The sequence below is a fragment of the Mauremys mutica genome, chromosome 12, assembly GCF_020497125.1.
Source record: "Mauremys mutica isolate MM-2020 ecotype Southern chromosome 12, ASM2049712v1, whole genome shotgun sequence".
Classification (NCBI taxonomy): domain Eukaryota; kingdom Metazoa; phylum Chordata; order Testudines; family Geoemydidae; genus Mauremys; species Mauremys mutica.
Genome location: NC_059083.1, coordinates 67,407,662 through 67,430,086, shown reverse-complemented (window position 1 = coordinate 67,430,086; position 22,425 = coordinate 67,407,662). Strand labels below are relative to the sequence as shown.

Below are 22,425 nucleotides of genomic sequence, written 5' to 3'. Positions count from 1 at the left end.
GATGGGGGGCTGCTGATGTATTACTTTGGCTCTTTGGAAACGTACATTGGCAATGTACACTGGCTCCTTCTCAGGCTCAGGTTGGCCACCCCTGCCCTAACAGCTCAAAACCCAGAAGTAAAATAAAAAAAATCCAAAATTTATTGTTAAAAAAAATCTCATGATTTTTGGAGCCCAGGCTCCTGATATTTGAACACTAGGGGTTGTCAATACTGGATCTGTTTCATAAGAAGGTACCAGGGGCACTTCTCTGACCTGAGCTGCTCTTTCAATAGATTCCCCCTCGCCCATCTATTGAACGGATACGCAAGGCAAAGTGACTTATTCAGGACACACATGCATAGCACCAGCAGTGAGGGCTTAAACCCCCTTTCTAGGTACCAAAAGGCCCAACACTTGCTGGCTTTGCAGAGTCATGGGTGGCATTTTCTTTTCTGCAAGGCCACTCCTTCCTCCTCCTTCTTCCCCCCACCCCACATCAGGCCTTTTACCCGCAGCTCCCCACCTTCCCGAGTTTGCGGTTTGCAGGAAGAATGCGAACTACCTGGGCCTGGGTTAGGGGGCTGGAGGAGGGGGGTTGGAATTCACAGCAATCTTCTCCTGACAGCCTTTACACATTGTCCAAGGCAGAGCTGAAAGGGGCTGGTTGCACCTGTTGGTTCGGGTCAATGCTGGCCTAATTCTTCAAGCTCCTTTCTCTTTTCACAGGCATGCCCCGACCTGCCGGCCCATTGTCTCGCATTCCCCGCTGCAGCTGAGAGGAACGTCAGCCTGTAACGGCTGGGTGCCATGGATGTTGTTTATATTTGTTTACCTCTCTGGCCTCTCCAGGGAGGGAGAGAAGGGAAAGGTAATAATAACAGCCATGGAGTAGATGGGGTCCCTGGGGCTCCGTGCTTGGTAGGACATACACAGACGCTGCGGCTGGCATAGGTGCCATCATGGCACGAGGATGGGGAAGAGCCTCCTCGTCTGCCCATCTCAAACCATTGTCGCAGCCAGGCTCAGCGAAAAAGCCAGAGCCCCCAAAACACTCCCTGAAGGGAGACAGTGGGTGATGCTGGGAAATAGATTCACAATTAGGGGACTGGAAAACAGGACACGAGCAGAAGAGGAGGCGGAGGCTACAGGACTAGCAGGGAGGGGGGTGCAGCTAGAAAAAAAGTGGGGATGGGGGGGGTCAGTGGGGGCTGCACCTTAATCTGTCACTGCATTTGAAGTGTAAATATTTCAAGAGCTCTGGGTCCATTCCAGACCTTGGGCAAGTCACTGCCCTGCCTTGTGCCTCAGTTTCCCCAGCTCTTTTGTGGGGATAATGACACTCACCTCACCTAGCTCATTGTGAGCGGCGGGGATGGGAGGTAGGGGCAGGAAGGGAAAATGTCCCACCCCCCTATTTTAGAGATCAGATTTTCAAGCACTTAGCTGCCCCCCTTACTCCTAGTGCCAGCTGGCTCCCAAGCACTGCATGGAGTTAAGCAGCCCAGAAGCCTAACGGGTGGCTGAGTAACTGAGGAGCTGGGTTTTGTACTGGGATCTGAACCACATTAGGGCACAATCTTCTGACAAGGAGTTCCAGATGCCGGGGCCCGCTGCAGAGAACGCTTTGTCCCAAGTTTGAACCTGGGGCTCTCACCCCGGAGGAGTGCGGTTGTCTTGGGTGATTATGGGAGGTAGAATGGTCCTGCAAGTGAAGTGCCTTGTGGGCTTGCTTTTCCTTTATGCTATTTTGGTCATGGAAAGGGCTCTAGGCTTCAACCGCCTTCCCCGCTTCCTCCCCCACCTCTGTTCCTACACCGCGTGCAGGTTAGGCTTAACCAATAACCCGGCCCCAGGCCTATGAAGCAAACAGGGAGCCAGTGGCATTTGCGAAGCCTAGCTGTGCGGCGTTAACAGCACTCTTTGCTGCAAACAAGGGTAGCTGCTGCCCGCTGGACCCCTTCAGCCTCTCTCTAGTAGCTGCATCCAACCTCAGATCGAGCAAGTTACCAGTCGTCTGACCTAGAGGTGACACAACCATGGACTACTGTGGCCAAGTCTCCATCTGAGAGACGATGGCAAAACCCTCCTGGGGAGACAGAGAAGCTAGGTCTGAAATGGCATCTCGAGCTGCTTGGTCCAATGCCCTCAGTGACTGAGGAAGGAAAAATACTGGCAGCTCCTCAAGGTGCTTCCTCCTTCATACCTAGACTGAAAGAGTCTAAGGCCAGAGGGACCATGACAATGATCTATTCTAGCCTCCTGAGATCAGCCTCACTTCTGGGTTGAACTTGGGACAGCTGCCCTCGTCCAAGCCTTGGGTGAGTTTTCTCTCTTCCGGTAGGTGTCCTGCACCCAGATGCTCTCTAACTTCGGAGCAGTTCAAATCTCAGCCCTGGACCTGAACTACCTGTGGGACTTGCCATTCAAAGCGGAAATGCCGGAAACTTCACCAGAAATCTTCCCATGAAATTTCTTGGCCAATTCCGCAGACACAGCGACTTTTGGATAAAGCATTTGAACTTCTGGATGCTTATTTGGGAACCTGAATTCCCAAACTTTGGAGGTTCGTTCATTGCTATGCAAAGCGTGTTCATTCCCTTCCCTCCTTTTATATCCTGCCCCCCTCCCCTCCCAGTCTAGTATGTTAAAACTGGCTGAATTTTCATGATGAGAAAAAATAAGGGGACGGGGTGGGGGCCCATCAGCTGTGACCTCCTCAGAACACAAGGCATCAAATCCACACAAGGAAAACAAAAGCTGGGTAGATTAGCATTTCCAAACAGACCAGAGACAGCCCCAATCTCTGAGCTGTTTATTCTGAGCGTTGATTTTCAATATTTAGAATGATTAGCAAGTGAAAGCAGGTTGTTGCCAGGTTGGCTCTGTGCCATCCCCCCTGCTCAATGGAAGAGAAAGAAAGAGAAGGCAAGTAAAGGAGAGAAAAGAAGGGCTTATGTGTATATGTTCCCTCTGTGAACGGGAGATTGGTTTGAGGTGGTGTTGTTTGCCCATTAAGAAAGGATGATAGATGAAGGGACATCTGGGGGAATATGGGAAATAAATAATAAAGGAATGATTGTGATGATCCTAATGGCTGGCATTGATGCCTGGATCCTTTCATCCCGAGACACTCCACAAACTTTGAATAAACTCTGAGGTAATCCCTGAAGCTCCTTACCCAGCCAAGGCATCCACTAGTTCCTGCAGGAGTCACAGGTGCTGATCACCTGTATTTGGCTCCCTGATTTCAGAGACGTTTGGCCGGAATAAAGGCTTACCGGCTTTGCCAGCTTCCCTTCCGCACACTCACAAAGCAGGATCGCTTCCTGCATCCCTGAAATGCAGCCACCTCTAGGATGGAGTGTGGCAGTTTTTTATTTATATATTTGTAGGCCTCAGTCTAGCAAAACTCTTCGGCTCTTGAGTCACTTTAAGCAGAATTCCAAATGGCTGTTCGTGGGCTTAAAGTGAGGCATGCGTTTAAGTGTTTTTTCTGGATCAGGGCCTCAGAGTCCACAGCAACACTACAGGATAGGAGGAAATGTACCATCTCCAACTGAAGTGCAGTGGGGATTTAGCTAGGAGCATGACAACCCAGGAATCCGGCTAATCCCCCATCTCTTACAGAGCAGGCAGGAGCTTTCTTTTAAATCTTTTCAGCAAAACCATAGGAACCATGGAGGATGGTTCAGTGGACTGAAATAACTCCACCCAACAGCCATGGCTATGTCTGGACTCGACAGTTCTTACATTTTCTGCTGTTGCTATTGCTGATGAAATCCACCAGTGACAGCCAGGCGCTCAGGCAGAGATCCGCGCCCGTGTTCTAACCACGGATCTGTCTAACTCTGCCCCAACGACTAAGTGGCTATTTACATTCGTGGTGTTCCCTGAGCAGGGAATAATTGGCAGTAATAGAATAGGACATGTTATGGAAAGACAGTGCAGTGGAAGCAAAGACTGCAGATCTGGTTCTCTTGAGTGGCCAACTGCACCTGGACAAAGCGAGTGCACACAGGATGTAATTAATACACTTCCCCCCATCGGAAGGATTGCATTTCACACCCACTTTGCACTGGTGAAATTGACAATATCCAGTTCAGGGCACAGAATCAGGCCCTGGAGCCCATGTCTGTTGATACATGCACCGTTCCTATTTACTTCAGCTGAAGCTACACAGCTGCGTCTGGGTTCAGTATACTAATCTAGCAAGCCAGTCGATTATATTTGCAGTAGCATCATAATACCCAGGATGGAAGGAGACCAGGTCACCCCAACCTGTGTACGTACTCTTCAGCCACTAATATTTGTAACCATTAAAGTCCTTATTGTACTAACACACGTCTAATGCTGCCTTCATGAGTCCTTCATTATCTCTGCATAAAGAGGTTTTTCTAGTTCCCATAAGGACAGGGCCCATGTTCCACCACACAAGACCAACCCATGCAGGAGGATGGGAAGTCCCTGACTCTGCAAAGTCTCCTCTTAATTCTCCCATTGTGGGTTGGGGGGTTTTCCCCAGTGAAGAGGCAGGGAGTTTGCCCTCCCAAACCCTTTGTATCTCAGGGGATGTCACAGAGGCACAGAAGTCCTTGTCTCCACACTGCTACCTGGCGAGAGGGGTAAAAGGAAGGAGAAAGAGAAGAGAAACACAAGAAAGCTGGTAAAGGAGAGACATAAGAAGAGAGAGAGGGAGGAGGTGGAAAGGCAGATGACCAGATACCAGGGGGCTGTAAAAGTCTGAGAAGAGAGAACAGTAGAAGAGTCATTGAACCAAACATGGCGTAACACCGTTGATTTCAGCAGGACTCTGGGCAGAGAAGGCTAAGGGGGGAGTCCAGGTCCGGCCCTGGTCCAGGCAGCACCTGTAGGATATGCTCGATGGTGTTGCTGCCATCAGGACGTGTGCTGCATTTTTCTTTGCAAGTGTATTGGCATGGGCAGCTGCCAGTCAAACTGGCAAACAGCCTTTTAGCTCCTGCAGAGATGGCCTAAGCCTCACTGGGAGCCTGCCTGGCTAAATAAACAAAAACACTCCCCCACTTTCCCATTTGGCTAGTTAGTTTTGCAATTCACTGTAGCATTTGTGTGTGAGTGGGGGTGGAGAGGAGGGGGGGGGGGGAACGCGCCACAGCCCCGGGAACGGATTGAAGCAGTGGGATCTATGGGAGAGAAAGAGGCCAGGCTGCAAGCTGCAGTGTTTGAAAATCACGCTCTCCCAGGCAAGCCTGGACAGGCCAGGCTCTGAAGGGGCCTTGACCTTCCTTTCTCTCTCGCTCCCTTTCTCACTGAGTACACACAGCGCTTTGTAAAAGGCAGCCCAGTCTCTTTAGCCTGCATTGGAGGGCAAAGTTTACAACCCAGGGAGAAAGTTTATTGTCTTGCATTCTTTCTCTCAATCTCCTTGGCTGGAAGAAAGCTCCAAGCTTTGATGGAAGAAAAGACCTCCAAGCCCTCCCCTCTCCCTGGTTACTACAGTATTGTCCTCGTCTGCTGAGGCCTCCCCCTACACACACATTAGTCATACATCTTCTGGCTGCTGTAAAAAAAAAAAAACCATTGAAAAAAATTGTGCTTGGAAGTTTGTTTTGTTGGTTTCACGGCTGAACTAAATGTGGTGGTTTCAGATCTTGCTTGGTGCTCCCCCTCTCTCCCGCCCTTTAAAGGTCCACATCTCCTATTGGGGCATTATGTGTGTCATCCCTTTACATTTTCCACATCCATGCAAAATGCTCATCTGTTTCAAGGGGGGTTGAACAAAAGCAAGCAGCTTGCCTCTTGCAAAGCTAAAAAGGGCTGCTTCACATGGCCCTGCTTCTAACAGCATGGCTGACACTGAGCAGTCAAAAAATCAGAAGTCACTCCCCTCCCCCAAACTCCCGAGATTTTAGGAAACAGTCAAAGCTGGGATCATTTTATTTGCCTTCTGGGTTTTAACCCTTTGAGAGTCATGCTATCAACCTTTTCTCACGACAAGAACTAGAAACTCACTGTGAAAAACAAACCAACTAGAAAGAAAGTTGAGAGTCCTACGTGATAACAGGACTCCAGCAGTTTGGGACTTTAAGGAAAAAAACCCACCAAATCTCACTTGCGATCGAACCAAGAGTTATAAACCAAGCTTCTGTCTGCTTTGCATGAACATTATAATCCTCATTGCTCTTTTCTTAAGAATATGGCTATGGCTTGGCCAAACTCCCGCTTTTGCCACTGTGTTCCAGTTAGCAGCTTCCCCCCACCCCAGAGGTGGCTGCATTTCAGTGGGATTCCCATGTGTGGAGTTACCTATCAGGCCTGGTCTAGGTTTATTTGGTCCTGCCTTAGCACAGGGGCTGGACTTGATGACCTCTCAAGATCCCTTCTAGGATCCATGCTTCAGGGCCATTTGAGACGAACAGAGGGGCGAGCTATGGTGGCTTAAGTCATCTGGTGTGTGACCCATTGCCTTGCGCTCCCTCCAGACCGGATTAAAGACCTTCTGCGCCTTCTCTCCTCCAGTGCCCTCTTACCAGCGTCCAACACATGCACAGCCTTTATCTCCCCCGCCAGGACACCTACCTTGGATGCTAGTTTTGATTCTGCTGCATGGGGGCCCAGCTGCTGTCAATGGTGAGGAGGCTCCACCCTTCCCGCTGGGAGGAGTGCTGCTGGTAGTAGAAGCTGCTATCTTTCTACAGGGCCCTGGTGCAGGGATTGGTGGTGCTGGGACTGTAGCTGGTGCAGGTGCATTATGGGTGGTGCCAATGCACTGGCTCTGCAGAGAGAGTTAGTACCAAAGATCAAGGGGGTGGTGGCAGAAGGAACTAATCCACAACCTTTCTGGTCAAGGGCCTTTACCCTCCATCTATGCACCCAATAGATTTTTTTTTTTAAAAGGACCAGGAACACAGATTTTTAAAGGCAGGTTTAAAGAGACACTGGCTGTTTATTACAGAGGCCAGGCTGTGCTTGCCATCCATGGCTGTTTGGAAAACATTTTTGGATCCTTCGATGTTAAAGTATAAAGAATATTGCCTTTGCCCTTGACTTTGGACTTTCAGTGTATTCTGGGGGGTGGGGAAGGTCCCCCATCTGTGTCAGGGCACAGAGGCGCCCTTTCACGTCCCCTCGACCTGCTTTTGTACCCCTGTTCTCAAGGCTCCTCTGTCCAAGCGCCTGCCTTCCGTTCTAGGCGCACGGCCCTGGCTCCCTTTGGAGCCTCTCAGGACTGCAGGGTAAGGCTGAGCAACTGGACACGCCTCCAGTGCTCCCAGGCCTCACCAGCCCAAGACTAGAGACCTAGCCCTGGGCTACCCCATGGCTTCATCCTTCCCTCTTCACCGTCTCGGCTGCTTTCTGGGCCTCGCCTGTGGGCCGAGGCGGCTGATCGGCCTTGTTTTTAAACGAAGGCGCTCGTTCTCCACAAGCAGGGCTTGTGTCGCTCTCCTCCTGGCTCTAATTCCCACTGCTCTTCAGGGACGCCTTAGCCAGGGCTGAGACTAAAAGAGTTGCCCTCAGTTGACCCAGCCTAGAGGGCAGCTAGTAAAAAAAATAAATAAAAAAAGAAATCTTACCTTGAGCCAAGCCATCAGACAGCAACCCCTGGGGCCATCAGGCCTTGGGGATCAGGCAGCAGCCAATGGGGCCAGGTCAAATTGAAATGATACTGAAAACATTCTGTGCAAAATCATCCATGTCCCTTTGCTCTCTGTGTCTGGCTGTGCTCCCTCACCCACCGCTGTCCCCTTCCTCTGCCCCTCACCATCCCCACCATGTGTGGGCTGAGTGCCCCGAATAACCTGCCTCTGCACACCTCTGAGGTCAGGAAGAGTTCACCCTCCCCAGCCTTTCAAGTTTTTCCCCCCCTGCCTCCAACATCCTTGTGGAGCCAATTGCTTCTCAGCGTAATTAACCTCAAGTGGTTTCATCTGTTACCGTCTCTTTTGTGCGGTTCCCCCACCCTCCCCAGCTCATGGCCTCCTTCTCTGGGTTGCAGGGGCTTTTCTTTTGCTCTGAAGGGCTGGCTGGCTTTGAGCGACAGGAAGCGTTTTCCACCGCAACTGCCCTTAGAACGGCCTTCTGCGGATCCAGTTGCTTTCGAGGGGACCACCGCCTCACCCCTGAACCCCACTTGCATCCAGTTAATTTTTGAGGACGTGGGGCGCTAAATGCGCCTTTCTCTGCCCTGGCAAAACAATGTGGGATCAGGGCAAAACTGAGTGAGAGCCCCTAGTATTAAGCTGAATGGCTCCTCCCTGGTGGCAGCTATGGGACCTAGAGGAGACCGTTTGAACTCACTAAGGACATGTAATATCTTCTGGTCTGAACTATTGTTTGTTAGAAGTGTTTTTAGTCATATTACTCCCAAGTGTCTCACAATTCCCCTGCCAATAACCAGCCACACATCTCTGTACTGTAAGAAGTCTAGATGGAAAAACATCATTACAGCTACCAAAACTGGGCCATCCTGCTGCTCCATGGACATCTTTAACATATTCCTGGTGGGCCAGAGCTCCTGGCTACCACCTCTGGTCCTTCTTCTCCATTAGAGTATTAAAAGGCAAAGGTGTATATGGTACTTCCAGCCAGCTGGGTGAGTCCCTCAATTAACTGACCATTGAGAGATTAGTTTCCAGTGCTGGGCATCATGGGTGTCTCAAAAATATGTGTGTGCAAAATGTGGGCCAGTCACTCAGGTGAAAGTCTCTTTGAGGTCAGTGGATGTTCCAACAGAGGAAGGACTGAGTGAAAAGACCTCAGGATTTGGCTCAATGGAAGTTTGCTTGTGTAAAGACTTTGGGCCCTAGCGCTTTGTATTTGGAAAGTTGCCTCTTCTGCTCTCCCCTGGAGTGAAAGTTCCTAGACCAGAGTGGGTGAAAATGTTTCCCCTTGGAGCAATGAAACCCAGACATCTCATACGTGACTTTGCAGAACCTCTAATTACAGGCAACCCTGATGGCCTTGGCCATCAACAGGAGCACGGGTCCTATCAGGAGAAGAGGAATGGGTGGGGCGGAAGGGGGCTCTTGGGGGCTAAGACATGTGCCTAGGACTCAGGAGATTTGGGTTTAGATGCTAGCTCTGCCACAGACTCCCTTTATCATCTTGGGCATGTCACTTCACCTCTCTGTGCTGCAGTTCCCCAGCTGTAAATTGAGGAGAATAATCCTCCTTTTGTCTAGTAGTTAGATGGTAACACCTTCCGCGCTGATTCTGACTGTGTGTTGATGCTGTACAGACAGATTAAGGCAATACAGGGGCCTAGACCCACCAAGACACAGGACCTCTTTTGGCTCCACCCCATGGTGTGGCCCCATCTCCTCACTTTGAGTGACATGGGGGCCCCTTACCCAGACCAGAGAGGTTGAAGCAGTGGCATGGGGCCCCACTTTCCCTCCCAGGAGTTTCTGCTCCCTGCGGGGTCCCTTCTCCCCACTCTCAGACAGGTGCAGTAGCAGGGGCATCTCCCAGGACTTATTCCAGTAACTGAGGCATACCTGGTTGGGTGGGCTGAGCCGGTGGCACTTTTGGTGGCCCTTACACACACACACGCACATGTTCTGCTGGGGTTAGTGTCGGCCAGGCCTCCCAGCCCAATAAATCTTGGTGTTAACACCCCATTAAGATGAATGAGGCAGTTCACACTCCACAGAGCTACTACTGCAGGATCTCTGCAGATGCAGGCACACTTAGGTCATGTTTTCAAGCTTTTCTTCTCAACCCATGAGAGGCCTTAGGCGTTACAAACATAAGAACAGCCATATTGGGTCAGACCAAAGGTCCATCTAGCCCAGTACCCTGTCTTCTGACAGTGGCCAATGCCAGGTGCCCCAGAGGGAATGAACAGAACAGGTAATCATCAAGTGATCCATCCCATCGCCCATTCCCAGCTCCTGGGAAACAGAGACTAGGGACACCATCCCTGCCCATCCTGGCTAATAACCATTGATGGACCTGTCCTCCATGAACTTATCTAGTTCTTTTTTGAACCCTGTTATGGTCTTGGCCTTCACAACATCCTCTGGCAAGGAGTTCCACAAGTTGACTGTGCGTTGTGTGAAAAATACTTCCTTTTGTTTGTTTTCAACCTGCTGTCTATTCATTTCATTGGGTGACCCCCCTACATTCTGTGACCCCTAGTTACTGTAGTAGAAATAATAATAATATTGCATTTTACATCTTGGCCCCTCAGATTGATGTCCTTGTCCCATCCCTAAAAATCTTATACTTCCATGAAAAGAGAAGAAAGATGGTCCAGCGGTTAGGGCACTCTCTGGACTTGGAGAACCAGAGCTGAAGTCCCTATTCCACCACAGACATTCGGTCTTCCCTTGGGCAAGTTACTTAGCCTGTCTGTGCCACCGTTCCCCATCTATACAATGAAGACAACTGCACTGGCCACCTCACAGGAGTGCGGTGAGGATAAATGCATTAACTATATTGTGAGGGGTTTGGCTGCCATGGTAAATGGAGGGGGCATATAAGTACCAGCCAGAAAGAGACTCAAGATCAGAGCTTTAGGGAAACAAGGAGGCAAAACCAGTTTTTCATTTAACATGTTTTTTAATTGTAAATAGCTTTCCATGAAAAAGGTTAAATTGCACACGTATCTTTGTAGTTCTTCCAGCATCTGTGTGAAACGGGCCCCAAAACAGGAGAAAGAAACAAAAAAAAATGAAGCATTACAAAAAAGAAACAAAACCCTGGACTAGGCCCAGTCTGATCACTGGTAGTCTTGGAATGGAGATGAAAGCCAGGCAGCCATATCTCACTGGGTGGAAATGCAGCCAGCTCTCGAAGCAGTGCCGGCTGGTGGAGGGCACCCCCATTAGTTTTTGCAGAGGTTTTTTGGAGGTTGTTCACTGAGTAGGTGAGATGGTTAAAATTCCAACCCTACTTCCTCATTTTATAGAGGACTAATGGGACCGACCCTCTGGAGCTATTTGGCAGTCATTGCCGCTTGTATCTTTTGATTGTCCGCCAGATCCAGGGGAGCACTGTCTAAACCATGGACCCTAAGGTTACATCTACACTGCAAGAAAAATCTCATGCCAATGAGTCTCAGAGCCCAGGTGAATCGAGTTGGGCTTGCAGGGCTCTTGCTGTCAGGCTAAAAATTGCAGTGTGGATGTTCTGGCTTGGGCTGGAGCCTCATGGGGTTTCAGAGTCCAGGCTCCCGCTGCAATTTTTAGCCCTGCAACCTGAGCCCAAGCCAGTGGACCTGGCCCATGCCACAGGTCTTTTTTTTGAAGTGTAGACACACCTTAAGAGTTCCATCCCACTCCAGCAGCCACCTTTATGGAGATCAATGGGTCAACATCCTTTGCTGCTGTAAGCATGAGTCGCTCCATTGACCTCAATGGAGCTGGGCCAATTTGCACCAGCTGAGGCTCTAGCCCTGTGTACCTGAAAACCCAGACGCGATGCATTGCATTTCTGACCTCTGACCTTGAATGCAAGTTAATTCATTAGTTAATACAAGGGTTGTCTTTTCCAGCATTAAATCAGGCTATTTTTTTTTAAAAACGACAACTAGACTCCAGCTAAGTTAGTTTGCTCACATCAAGGTTCCTAAATTCTTACTATAGTTTCTAAACAAACAAACAAAAAAAGTTTATAGGTTTATGTTTTTCAACAAGTCTAACACACTCCAAAGTAACCTCATCTTTCTGCTAACTAGCAGCTACGTTACATTAACTATATTGCCTGTACCAACAGAGAGGCTTAGAATCTGATTCTCTAGAGCTTGAATTCAAGTTTGAGCAAGACTTTATTTTTAACTACCAGAATATTTCTTTGCTGCCTATGCATATTTCATAGATACCTGTCAACACTCCCATTAGCAAACCAATTAGGGGCAGATCTTCGGCAGGTAAATCAGCATAGCTCTGTTGAAGTCAGTGGAGCTACAGCAATTTTCACCAGCTGAGGCTCTGGTCCCGGGTTGTTAAACGTCTCGAGAAAGGAGTCAGGCACTTGGCCTCTCCTTGGTCTGCCTTTCCAGGCACTCAAAAACACCATGATATTTTCTACCTGCTTTGGAGAAACCTTTAGCCTGCCGGCATCCCCTTCACACCTTTAAGAGGCAGTATGGTCACAGGATTGGGAGTGAGACTGTGCTGTTAGGCCTTGGGCAAATCAGTTAATTGATCCCTGCCTCGTTACTCCCATCTGTAAAATGGGGATAATAATACTTACCTTGCAGGAGTGCTGTGAGAATTAACTGGTTAACCTTTGCGCAGCAGGTTGGAGATGGTGAGTGGTCAGACTGATTATTACTTTAGGAGAGGAGCAGAATAAAGGGGACACATTAGGTAAGGCAGAGAAGGGATTCTAAACTCTGCTTTTGTTCGTAACTAATGTTTGTTGCACACACAGTCTTTGGCCTCTTACTCCCTGACTGAGCCCCGGATCCAGATTTCATTTTTCATTAGTCCCATACAAGAACATTCATTTAAATAAAATACAAAATCACCAAGAGCTGGTGAGCATCCCCCTGCATGGGAAACCCCAGTATGACAATTCCAAAAGAAAGCAACGTTTGATCACAGCTGTCTCACTGAGGGAGAAGGAGGCTTGGTCCTTAATCACCCATCACTTGATTTGTCTCCTGGATCGTTGCAAAGGCTGTTCAGAGCCTGACATACAGGCTGATGAAGGGGATGCTTTAGGTTCACAGTTTCTGATCAGAAAATAGAACATTGTTTTGTCAATCATTCAGAAATGTAGCAGGTTCACAGTGACACCATTCTAGGCCTTACAGCAAATACAGTCGCTCATGACTCGAGGCAAGGAGTTCAGGATACAAAAATAAGTAAGAGCACAATCTGGAGAAAGTCAAGTCTCTTCTCCTTCCCTCCTGTCTTCATCCTTTTCTCGGTCCTTAAAGAAATTCATTGCTTCTGATGTAGGAATTTTCCTTTGCATATTTTGTTACAATAAACATTTGACACGCTTCATTTTTAATTTGCAGAACAATTAACATTAGTCTTTATACAGCACAGAAAAAAAACTCATTTCCACTGCCATCCCATCAAAAAGATATTCTACTGATTGTGCTAAAAATATAGGTTTCTTTGAATAGATATATATTTATATATAATAGACTATACAAAAACATCTGAAGAGGCCGACTTGCTGATTTGCATCTGATTTTACAGATCTCGTCTTCTTCCCTAGCCCCAATTCAGGAGGGAGGTTGAACTTATAGAACCCAGAAGGGACTTTTATTTACCTGCTACTTAATTATCTCACGTTATATCTGGGAATATCCCCGGACGGGAAAAAAAATGAGAGAGAGAGAGAAAGGGAGAGGAAGGAGAAGGAAATTGCACATCGTCTACAATGTCCAAAGTCATCAGGAAATCTCAGCTCTTGCATGTAACTTAGCAACTGTTCTCCTTTGTCCTAGAGGGAATGTATGCTCCTTCCATTCCCACAAAACATAGGACAATCTACATTTCTTTAAAAAAACAGAGTCCCAAAATAAGTAGTTATTTCTTCTCTTAGGGAAACCCAAGAGGCAGAGACTTCTCCTGATGTGTTGCTTACAGATATATCCAGCCAAATCTTCTGGGTTTCTTCTGGAGTTTCTGTGAATAACCATACTTTGCAGCTGATAAAAGTCAACGTGTATGTCCCCGTTTCTAGAGATCTTGTCCCTTGTAATCTCCAGCAGCAATGGGAGTATCTTGCTAATAGATAAAGTCTACCTGGGTTTAACTTGATCCTTCTAACCATCAGCAGCCTCTTATAAAAAAGATCCCATACTGCTCCAGTCACTCATGTCTGTGGGCAAAGAAGAGTCGTTGAGTTCAAACAACTGGTCCATGTTGACCGAATTTGAGAGATAATCGTTTCTCTCTTCATCCCAGGGATGCTGAAGGAAAGAAGTGGCCATGAAGGTTTCATCAAAGTCTAAGTTGTTCTGGTTGGATTCTGTTAGGACCTGATCTTGCCCAACTGGGCACCATTCCTGTGGACAGTCAATGTGTCTTCCATGCACTGTCAAGTCCACATCTCTGGTTATTGGGCTAATAGGAGGTGTGAGCTCCAGATCCTCAAAAGTGGAGAAGTCACCATTCAAGGTGGTGTCAAAGATAGCTTCCCAGTCAAAGTCACCTTTCAATGAGCCAAGCTCTGTCTGTTCTTCCTGGGTGAGCAAGGGGGAGCTAGAGAGACGAGCTGTCTTGTGCATCCGTTTGGGCAATGGCTGCTTACGTTTATGGCCCATTTTCCCATCCACTGGGTTCCAATTCTGGTCACTCGTGACTTCCTCAAACTCTTTGAGCAGCTGCTGTGACTCCATGTTGACATTCAGGACACTGTCGTTGGACCAAGAGGATGCTGCCTGGTTGGCAGCAGTCCCAGCTTCTTGTTGGACTCTGCTGGTGAAGGCCGGGTGGATCTGCACAGGGGGCATCCTGCGTTTCTTGAAGGCCCCATTCATAAGCCTGTCTGCGTACTGAGGGTCGATCTTCCAGAATCCACCTTTTCCTGGCTCATCCTTCTCTCGCGGCACCTTGATGAAGCACTTGTTCAAGGATAGGTTGTGCCGGATGGAATTCTAAACCCAAAAGAAAACAGCAAGGTTGGACATGTGCAATGTTGTAAATGATCCATTACAAAACATAAACCCCTCTAGTGGGGTGAAGATACAAAAGACCATCAGGGAGCTTCCAACAATCGGGAGACAGAGAGGGCTGCAACAGGAAAACACATCCCAGGCCAAATCCTGAGTTGTGTGGCAGAGCAGAAACCTCCTTGGCCAGCCGTGCGAGTGTCAAAGGGAAGGCAGCCACCTCCATTCCAAACTGATCCAAAATAGACAGAGCCAAGGGGCCTGATCCAGAGCCCACTAAATTCAACAGGAGTCTTTTCTCTTGAATTTGGATCAGTCCCATGGAAAGGCGGGATGGGGTGTGAGCTGTGCCAGTGTTAGCAACAGTGGGAAATGAATTGGCAAAAATAGCCAAGTGTAGATACCCTACTCCTCAGGTGTCATCACGGCACCCAGATCCCACTTAGGCTTGCATGCTCCCTTCCTCAGAAATGCCCCTCAATGCACAGGCCCACGTGCTGATTAGCTCTACTCTGACTAGGAACCGATTGCACATGGGGTTGGTCTTGGCCACGGACACCCATTTGCATTGGATTTGCACCCCCATTAATTGCTCCCGTTTCGAGCACCGTTGCTGAATTTGTCCGCAAGGCTTAGGAAAGCTTGGTATGAAATCACTGTCTGTGTCTTCCTAAACACAAATCAAAACAGCTGCAAAAAAGAAAAGGAACTTTCTGCTTCCCGTCGAGCTGCTCTGAAAAACATGAATGTCTAGAGTGATGTGCATAATCAGAAAGGAAATTCAGTTATTGGGTAAATAACGCTGTGTTACACTATACAAAGCCAAGAGGGTGTAAAGAGATTGGATATGGTGAAGGGCTTTTTTTTTTTTTTTTTTTTTAAATGTTGCCTGGATATCTTTATGCTTATTCATCCATAATCTGTATTGCCGGATAGCAAAAACAAAGCTTGAATGCCTGGAGCCCTTACAAACTACAAAAAACCAACACCCCTCCTCCAGGCTGAAACTCCCTGGGCAAGTTGGCTCCTCTCCAAAGCATGCAGCTCCCACAGGAATCTATCCATCTCCCCCTGCGTATGGGTGGCATGACCTTTTGAGTCTGTCTCCACTTACAGGAATCGGGGTAGAGGGATGAGAACACAGCTACGGTGGGAGAATAGGAAAGAAGGGTGGGGGGGAATCCAGCAAACATTCCAGACTCCAGGGATTCAGAATTTACTGTTTAATGAAATTTTACAAAGGTCAGAGAATTCCAGGCCAAATTCTCCACCCCCACTCCCAAATTTCATTCAGCCTGGCTTGCCTGCAGTTGATTATTACCCAGCCAGTTAGCATATTTATCATTCCTCCCTGAAACAAGCAAGCTAACCACCTGCATCTTTGCAGAGAGGGATTGAGAACTTTTTTTTTTAATAAACCCATTTAATTGAAAATATGGTAATTATCCAGAATTCGGAGAAGTCAAAATACTTCCACTTGCCTCCTCTTGTATATTCCCCAGGGCCCAAGAACTCTGACTTGCTAATTCTAGGGGATGTAAACTGACAAGAACACTTATTTGTGACGGTTCTTTATCGAGGTGAGTTTCCCTCAATCGCTGGTGCTCGCAGCCTTTGTGATTGTACTCCGCCCTACTCTGCCAGCACTCATACCCTGAGTGGGACCCTGCCGGCTCCAATGGAACTGCTCCCAATTTATGGAGTAAGTGAGAGCAGAACCAGTCACTGCTGACCTCTCCCATTCGGCGGTGCATGGGCCAGCCCGGAATGGAAATTGGGGCGCTATCACAAGCACAAGGTGTGGGTTGGAGATGCCCAGGATTCACCCCAGTGTAGAGCGGGTGAGGTTGAATGGGAGGCAGTGGGCACTGGTTGATCTAGGCATGGTTCCATGGCTGCTGCCAGGCTTAGCTAACCTCCACCTGGGTGCAACTCCTTGTTTTGTCAGACTGATTTTGTTTAAACTCAGAACAATTCTGGAGTTAAGTCCTGAGCAGGGTAGGTCTGGTCTCCTTGTTCTCCAAGTTCTTAAAAGGACGGTCGACAGACAGAAGGAGCCGGCACGTTAACGGGGTAAGCAGGCAGCTGAACCGTGGAAACTGGATTTTGTAGCCATTTCATCTGTGGCTGGCCAGTGCCCACTGCCATGAGAACCTGGGTTTGATGGGCCTGATTCACTCCTGAGCTGCTGCAGAGCCCAGCGTAGGCTCCAACAGGCGCTTGAACCTCTCCTATCCTGGGGTTGCCAGAACCAGCTCAGTCTCTAGCGCAGGCGAGGGCAACACTCCACTGGCACCCTGCCTGCCATGGCCAATATGGCCCTTGCAGCAGCCTGGGATTAACCAGGGTGTGGGAAGAGCCTGGCCACGCCTCCTCCTACCCATGACGCACCCTTGGAACGCCTCCTGTGCCAGGAGTTCCAGGGAGGGGAGGGCATGGAGCCCGTGTAGGTGGGGAAGTCCTTGTGGTGAATATGTTCCCTAGGGGGCCTAAGGTGGCTTTCTGACCAGAGATGAACCTGGTCCAGTGATTCCCCCCACCAGCTTGGGGAACATCTTCAGGTTAACTCCCAGGCTGCAGCCAGTTTAGGGCAGGGTTCAGTCTTGAAAGGAGTGCAGGGTGTTACTTATCATTATCTTTGTTATGAGGATCTCCAGCAATCTAGGGAAGTTGTTTTTCCTTCGAACAGAAGGCAAAGGAAGCTGGCCCTGGACATGTTTTTCCGTTGGCAGAAGGAAGGGAAGACAAAGGAACACTGAGGCTCAGGGCTCTCATCACCGTGATGAAACCTTTCCTCTTCCTCATGCCACAAGCCCCTGAAGGATACAAGGCTCTGTACTGAAAGGGGACACAGCTTTTCCATTGTGCTACACGTTGGAAAGGAACAGTGTCTGCGGCTTTAAACACAGCTGATCAGGGATTTTCTGCATGAAGGTATTAACCCTTCCCCTAGATCTTTTCCTTTGTGGCTGTAGAAATTGCTGGCTCAGAGATCTGATGAATTCACTAATCCACCAGGGGACTGAAGAAACGAGTCCTCAGCTTTAGGGCTGCCAGCCCGTACGTCTGAAGAGAACAAGGAGGTGGTGCTCAGGGATGGAGAGGCTCCCAATGGGAGCGCCGTCAAGCAGCAGAGAGGAGTTTCAACCGCTTACAGCAGAATTTGTACCTTTCAGTATCATCAAAATGGCATTGGCCTGTCGCGGGATAATGGCCATCTCACTGCGGCCAATAGCTGGCCTGGTCAAAGCCGCCTTTCAAGGCACTGTTGGGTTTCTAATCTCTGGAATAGGGGAGCCTCCCTGCAGTCTCTGATCCTGATTTAGAACTTAAACACCTCAGATACAATCTCCCTTCAGCTCATTCTCCCTGTTTTCCCATCCTCCCTTTGTCATTGTTCCCCAATCTCATCCCCTCTTCTCCACTGTCTTTTTCTTCCCCCCTGTCCCTCTCCTCTCCTTTCTGTGCTCTCTGAGACAAATTCTCTTCTCCATTACACTGGTGCAGCACCACTGAAGTGTGCTGATGTAACAGAGGAGAATTTGTGCTTTGGTCGCCAATCTCAGTCTCCTGTCCAGCACTGGAGGAGTGACAGATAATGGCTAACTTTTACAAGGGTAAATTCCTGTTTATACTGGGCTATGGTCTCATTTACCGCAGCTTCTGTGTGCTACAGAATGTTCACTCAAGGCAAAAGACCCGGGCAGGAAACACACCAAAAGTCATTAATTGCATCCTGAAGAAAGAAAGAAAGAAAGAAAGAAAGAACTGCTGCATGAGTGCCATCATTAGAAGGTCTGCTGCCAATGTTAATATATCAACAGAAGACTCCCACTTCTGCAGAACCATTTAGAATTGGCAGCACAGCCCCTGATGCGCCTTTAAACACATGTGGAATGGATGCTAGATGAACAATGTTGGAACACGGTCTGCATTGCTCCTTCTTGTACTGCTCTGGGCCAATTTGGAGCCGGCGCTCTTGAGGAATACCTGACTTCATCTATTTGCCCAAGTTCTTCTACTGGCACCATTACTGCAGTGTGTGACCAGCTAGGGCAAGTCCACCCCAAACCCACCAGCACATGCCTATCTTTAGGGACAGATGCAGAGAGGGAGGGATGGTGGCTCTTTGGGATCCCTACCTGCCAGGTGGGGTCAGCGTGTCTGAAGTAGCAGAAGTTGTCCGTAATCCATTTGTAGATGGCCGAAAGGGTGATTTTGGTTTTCTTGCTGGCTTCCATGGCCATGCAGATGAGAGTTGCATAGGAGTAAGGGGGCTTCACATGGGGGTTGGTCTTGTAATCTATGTCTTCCAAGGGCTGGGCCTGCATGCCCATCCCCAGGTGAGTAGTCCTGGAGGTGGAAGATGAAATGGGTTTGCCGGGGGTGTGGGGCATCCCAATGCAAGCTGGGTCAGCAGCCAAGGGGGAGCAAGGAGCAGCAGAGCCAGGAATCTTGTGGTAGCCGTGAGGGTCCGAGCTGCTGGGAGAAGAGGAAGACTTGCCCACGTTGGCATTGATGATGGAAAACTCTTGCAGCCACTGTAGGCTGGTCAGGCTGTCGTCCAGGTTGGCAGAGTCCCCCATGCTGCTTTCCTGCCCTCTTTCTTCCTCTGACTGCAGGTTCAACCAGCTGTCAGCCATGTCTGGGGAGGCCAGAATGGGCAGGTCCAACATTCAGGAGGTGTGGGGTGAACCGAGGTGGGGGAAGGGACGGGGGAAAGGGGCAGTCCTGCAAGAACAACATGAAAAGATTCAAGATCCCTGACACACAGGCAACTCACAATAGTCAACAGGTGCTCACAAAAAGCCTGGCTCCATTTATCCCTGGTGTGCCACTGCAGATGACACCAAAGTCACACCAGGGATGGCTGAGTCTCCATCCAGCCTCCCACACAAGGCAGATGGAGTTCACTTGTGCCATTTACAGCAAGCTATCTTCTGAATCACCAGAATCCAAGCAGCTTTGATGCTATTGACACTGTATTAGAATTACCATGGGAGCATTACACCAAACCAGAGACTTGTTCCTCCTTCTGGGTGCTAACACTTTGTTTGGTGGACTTTAATTCCATGGGCGACAAACCAAAATAATAGCCTCCTGCATTTGTCAAAGTGCCCTGAGTATTTCCTAGATTATTAATTTCCATTTCCATTTCCTTTTTTTCCTTTATGCAGGGCCCTGCCATCTTTGAAAACAATAGGTGTATAAAGATAGTTATAGCAACCCAGGGGATTTAGGGGTATAGCATCTATTCATGTTAATGGAAGATGCATCTAAATCCCTTTGACTGCTTTGGCAGTCATAACTGTGTATTTCTTCCAAAGAGAAATGCAGTCACAATTAGAATACAAATGTTATTTCAGGCCAAAGAGGTGTTTAGCATCTCTTATGTGCCAAGCTAACAGCCAGGTGTAATGGTAAATTCTGCTGGTGTCTTCTTTGGCTAATGTAGCTGTTAAATAACTAAGATAAAATGCTGGAGATTCAAAATTTAAAAAAAAAAAGTAACAATCCAGGAACTCCCAGCAAGTGACAATTTGCAACAGATCCACCCTCTCGTTAACACACAAAAGGTGCAAAACTGAGCAAAAATCAGAGGTGTTACTGCCCCAACCCATGAAAATTCTAGAATACTTCTGTGCAGTGGGAAAAAGAAATGCTCTGTCTAAATGCACCTGCAAGTAAAAAACCCCAAACTATGGCGTAGTTACACATTAACTTTCAAAGAAATTCTCTTACTTACGGCCTTGATTAGGTTAGCCGGTATGACACCTTCAGCAGCAGAAAAAACTATCTGCACGTTCCAATGTCCTGGGCTGCAGAAACAAAGCTAAATGCATTTGCCACAAAAACGAGCGCTCTAAATATTTCTGGGGTCCTTACCTGATCCTTATCAAAGTCCCACGGCTTCCAAAGTTCACAGCTCAGCAGGAATGTTCTGGAAAAAAGGGAATTTCTACTTTTCCCCCCTTGGATAAATTATTACCCAAAGCGGTGCCAGAGCTCCTTTATGGCAGAGCTGCAGTGATTTGTAAGCAGCAGAATGACTGTCATTAAGTAGCTGCTCAAAAAGGCTTCGCTGGATGCTATGGAGACGCTCCTCCCCTATAAACAGCTTCCATCCTTGCCATTGGCCCATTGATCTCCATGGAGAGCTCAGTCACTTGCCAGTTTCATCTGCAGTTCTGCCACTTTGCACAAACTTTTTTTCTTTCTTCTTCCCCCTCTTTCCTCTCCCCCTTTCCGTAGTAAGTTGTTGTTGGCGGATCGGAATGTTTAACATCTGGAGGCTAGGGAAGAGCACCCATCTCAAGCCCCAGCTAAGACTGGGCCCGGTTTGATTTCGAAGGGGATGGAGCTGGTATGTGGGGGGTCGCCGGCCATTGATTTACGCGGTAGCAGCAAAAGAGGGGCCAGGTGGGACGACTGCCCTGAGTTTCATTAAGACAAATTAAAGTCCAGTTGAAATAGCTCACAGATGCCTATTATTCATTGGGATGCTAAAGAAACTGCGGCCAAAAACCTCCCCAACTTGACAACCAGAATGATCGATGCCCTGAAAAGAAGGGAATGGTTTAAACCCTCGGCTCTCCACTCCCTTGGGACAAATTTCGGGATTCCCTCTGCCCAGTTAAACTCCATTTACCAGCCCCTTCTTGCTGCCCAGGGAAGGGGGCTTCTTTCCAATTGCCAACCCTGTCTGCTGCTAGGAGAGGATGAGGAGGGGGAGGCAGCATTCCTGCACAGAGGTCCCCCTCTTCCCGAGGCTCTCTCCTTGCTGTAGGAGGAATTAATAGCAAGCCTTTCATGCTGCTAAGCATTCGGAGGCCCAATTCACCCCTGCGGCAGCCCTGTTGCAGTCAGTGGAGTTGGCATCTGGGAGGAAATGGGCCCCTTTTCCACTTACCTGCCTGGGATCTATGAAGCTGTGACCTCTGTGTGTAACCTGAAGTCATTAGCTCAGGCGGAAAACTGAAAGGGGGTGAGGGGCTGACAGACCCCTCAATCAAAGAGACTGCTGGGTTCTGCCGTGGTTTAATTAAGACGGTTACAGTCACATTCCCCTATAATGACTCCCTGCCCCTCTGCCCCCACAAGCCAGTTATTCTAAGAGTCCTTAATGAAAAATAACTCCCGCTCAAGAGAGAAAAGCAGAGTGCCCTCCACAGCACATTCCCCGGGACAGCCAACATGGGTCAGTGGGAGACGCTGCCCGAAGCCCAGCACTGCCCCAGGTTAGCTGGAGCTCTGAGATGGAGTTTAGGATGCAAGGGTTGCTGGCCCTCAGCTCTGCATCTGGGCCCGCCCTCCAATGGGACGGCCACATGGCCACACATGCTCCTGGCAGCCCAAATCCCTGTTAATCAGTCATCTCAGCGCTGCAACTGGGCTGCACCATGGGGGAAGCGAAAGGGATAAACAAAACTCCCCTCCGGCCCCACCCGGTGAAGGACTGGAAGGGGAGGGAAGAGCTGAGACTGTGTAGCTCTGGTTTTCCTTCAGCTCCTGAGCCATGTCAAGGACGTTCACTGAATTACTGCGGAGATGCAGGCCGGTCAGTGCTGATATTTGCCGGCCACTCCTTGCCACGTGATAGTCATCAGCAGCTTCTGATCTCTTCCTGAAATGGGAGAACAACCGCCCCAATACTGTACCGCTGGGGTTTGCATAGCGACTGCCATACAACAGCATCATACAGTGCATCCTCGCCAGCCACGTGCCACAGAGTCACACCAGGGATGGATTGGGCTCAACACATTCCTATACAAATGTGACGGCTGCTATCTTGGCTGACACAGCTAAAAGCATGTGCTGCTGCTCTGCTGGGGCTGTCACAGACTCACACCATCTGCAGATCTGGCACAGAGGGGTCTTGACCC

The 22,425-nt window shown here is 48.8% G+C and overlaps 1 protein-coding gene across 1 annotated transcript; it reads right to left on the bottom strand.

The window, feature by feature from the left end:
• Window positions 1–10,520: 10,520 nt before the first annotated feature.
• FOXJ1 (forkhead box J1) lies at window positions 10,521–21,079 on the bottom strand. Its single transcript, XM_044983986.1, has 3 exons — window positions 20,429–21,079; window positions 18,685–19,273; window positions 10,521–14,527 (listed from the first exon to the last, which is right to left on the bottom strand). The coding sequence occupies exons 2-3, from the start codon at window positions 19,216–19,218 to the stop codon at window positions 13,712–13,714; spliced, it is 1,350 nt and encodes a 449-aa protein (XP_044839921.1). The 5' UTR covers window positions 19,219–19,273; window positions 20,429–21,079; the 3' UTR covers window positions 10,521–13,711.
• Between the last annotated feature and the right edge of the window lie 1,346 nt (window positions 21,080–22,425).

Bases quoted from the DNA above. Each gene is read 5' to 3' on its own strand.
- FOXJ1 (XM_044983986.1), bottom strand. From the start codon at position 19,218: ATGTTGGACCTGCCCATTCTGGCCTCCCCAGACATGGCTGACAGCTGG. The intron at 14,528-18,684 runs GTAGGGATCCCA...TTTTGGGTTTAG, and splicing joins ACGCTGACCCCACCTGGCAG to AATTCCATCCGGCACAACCT.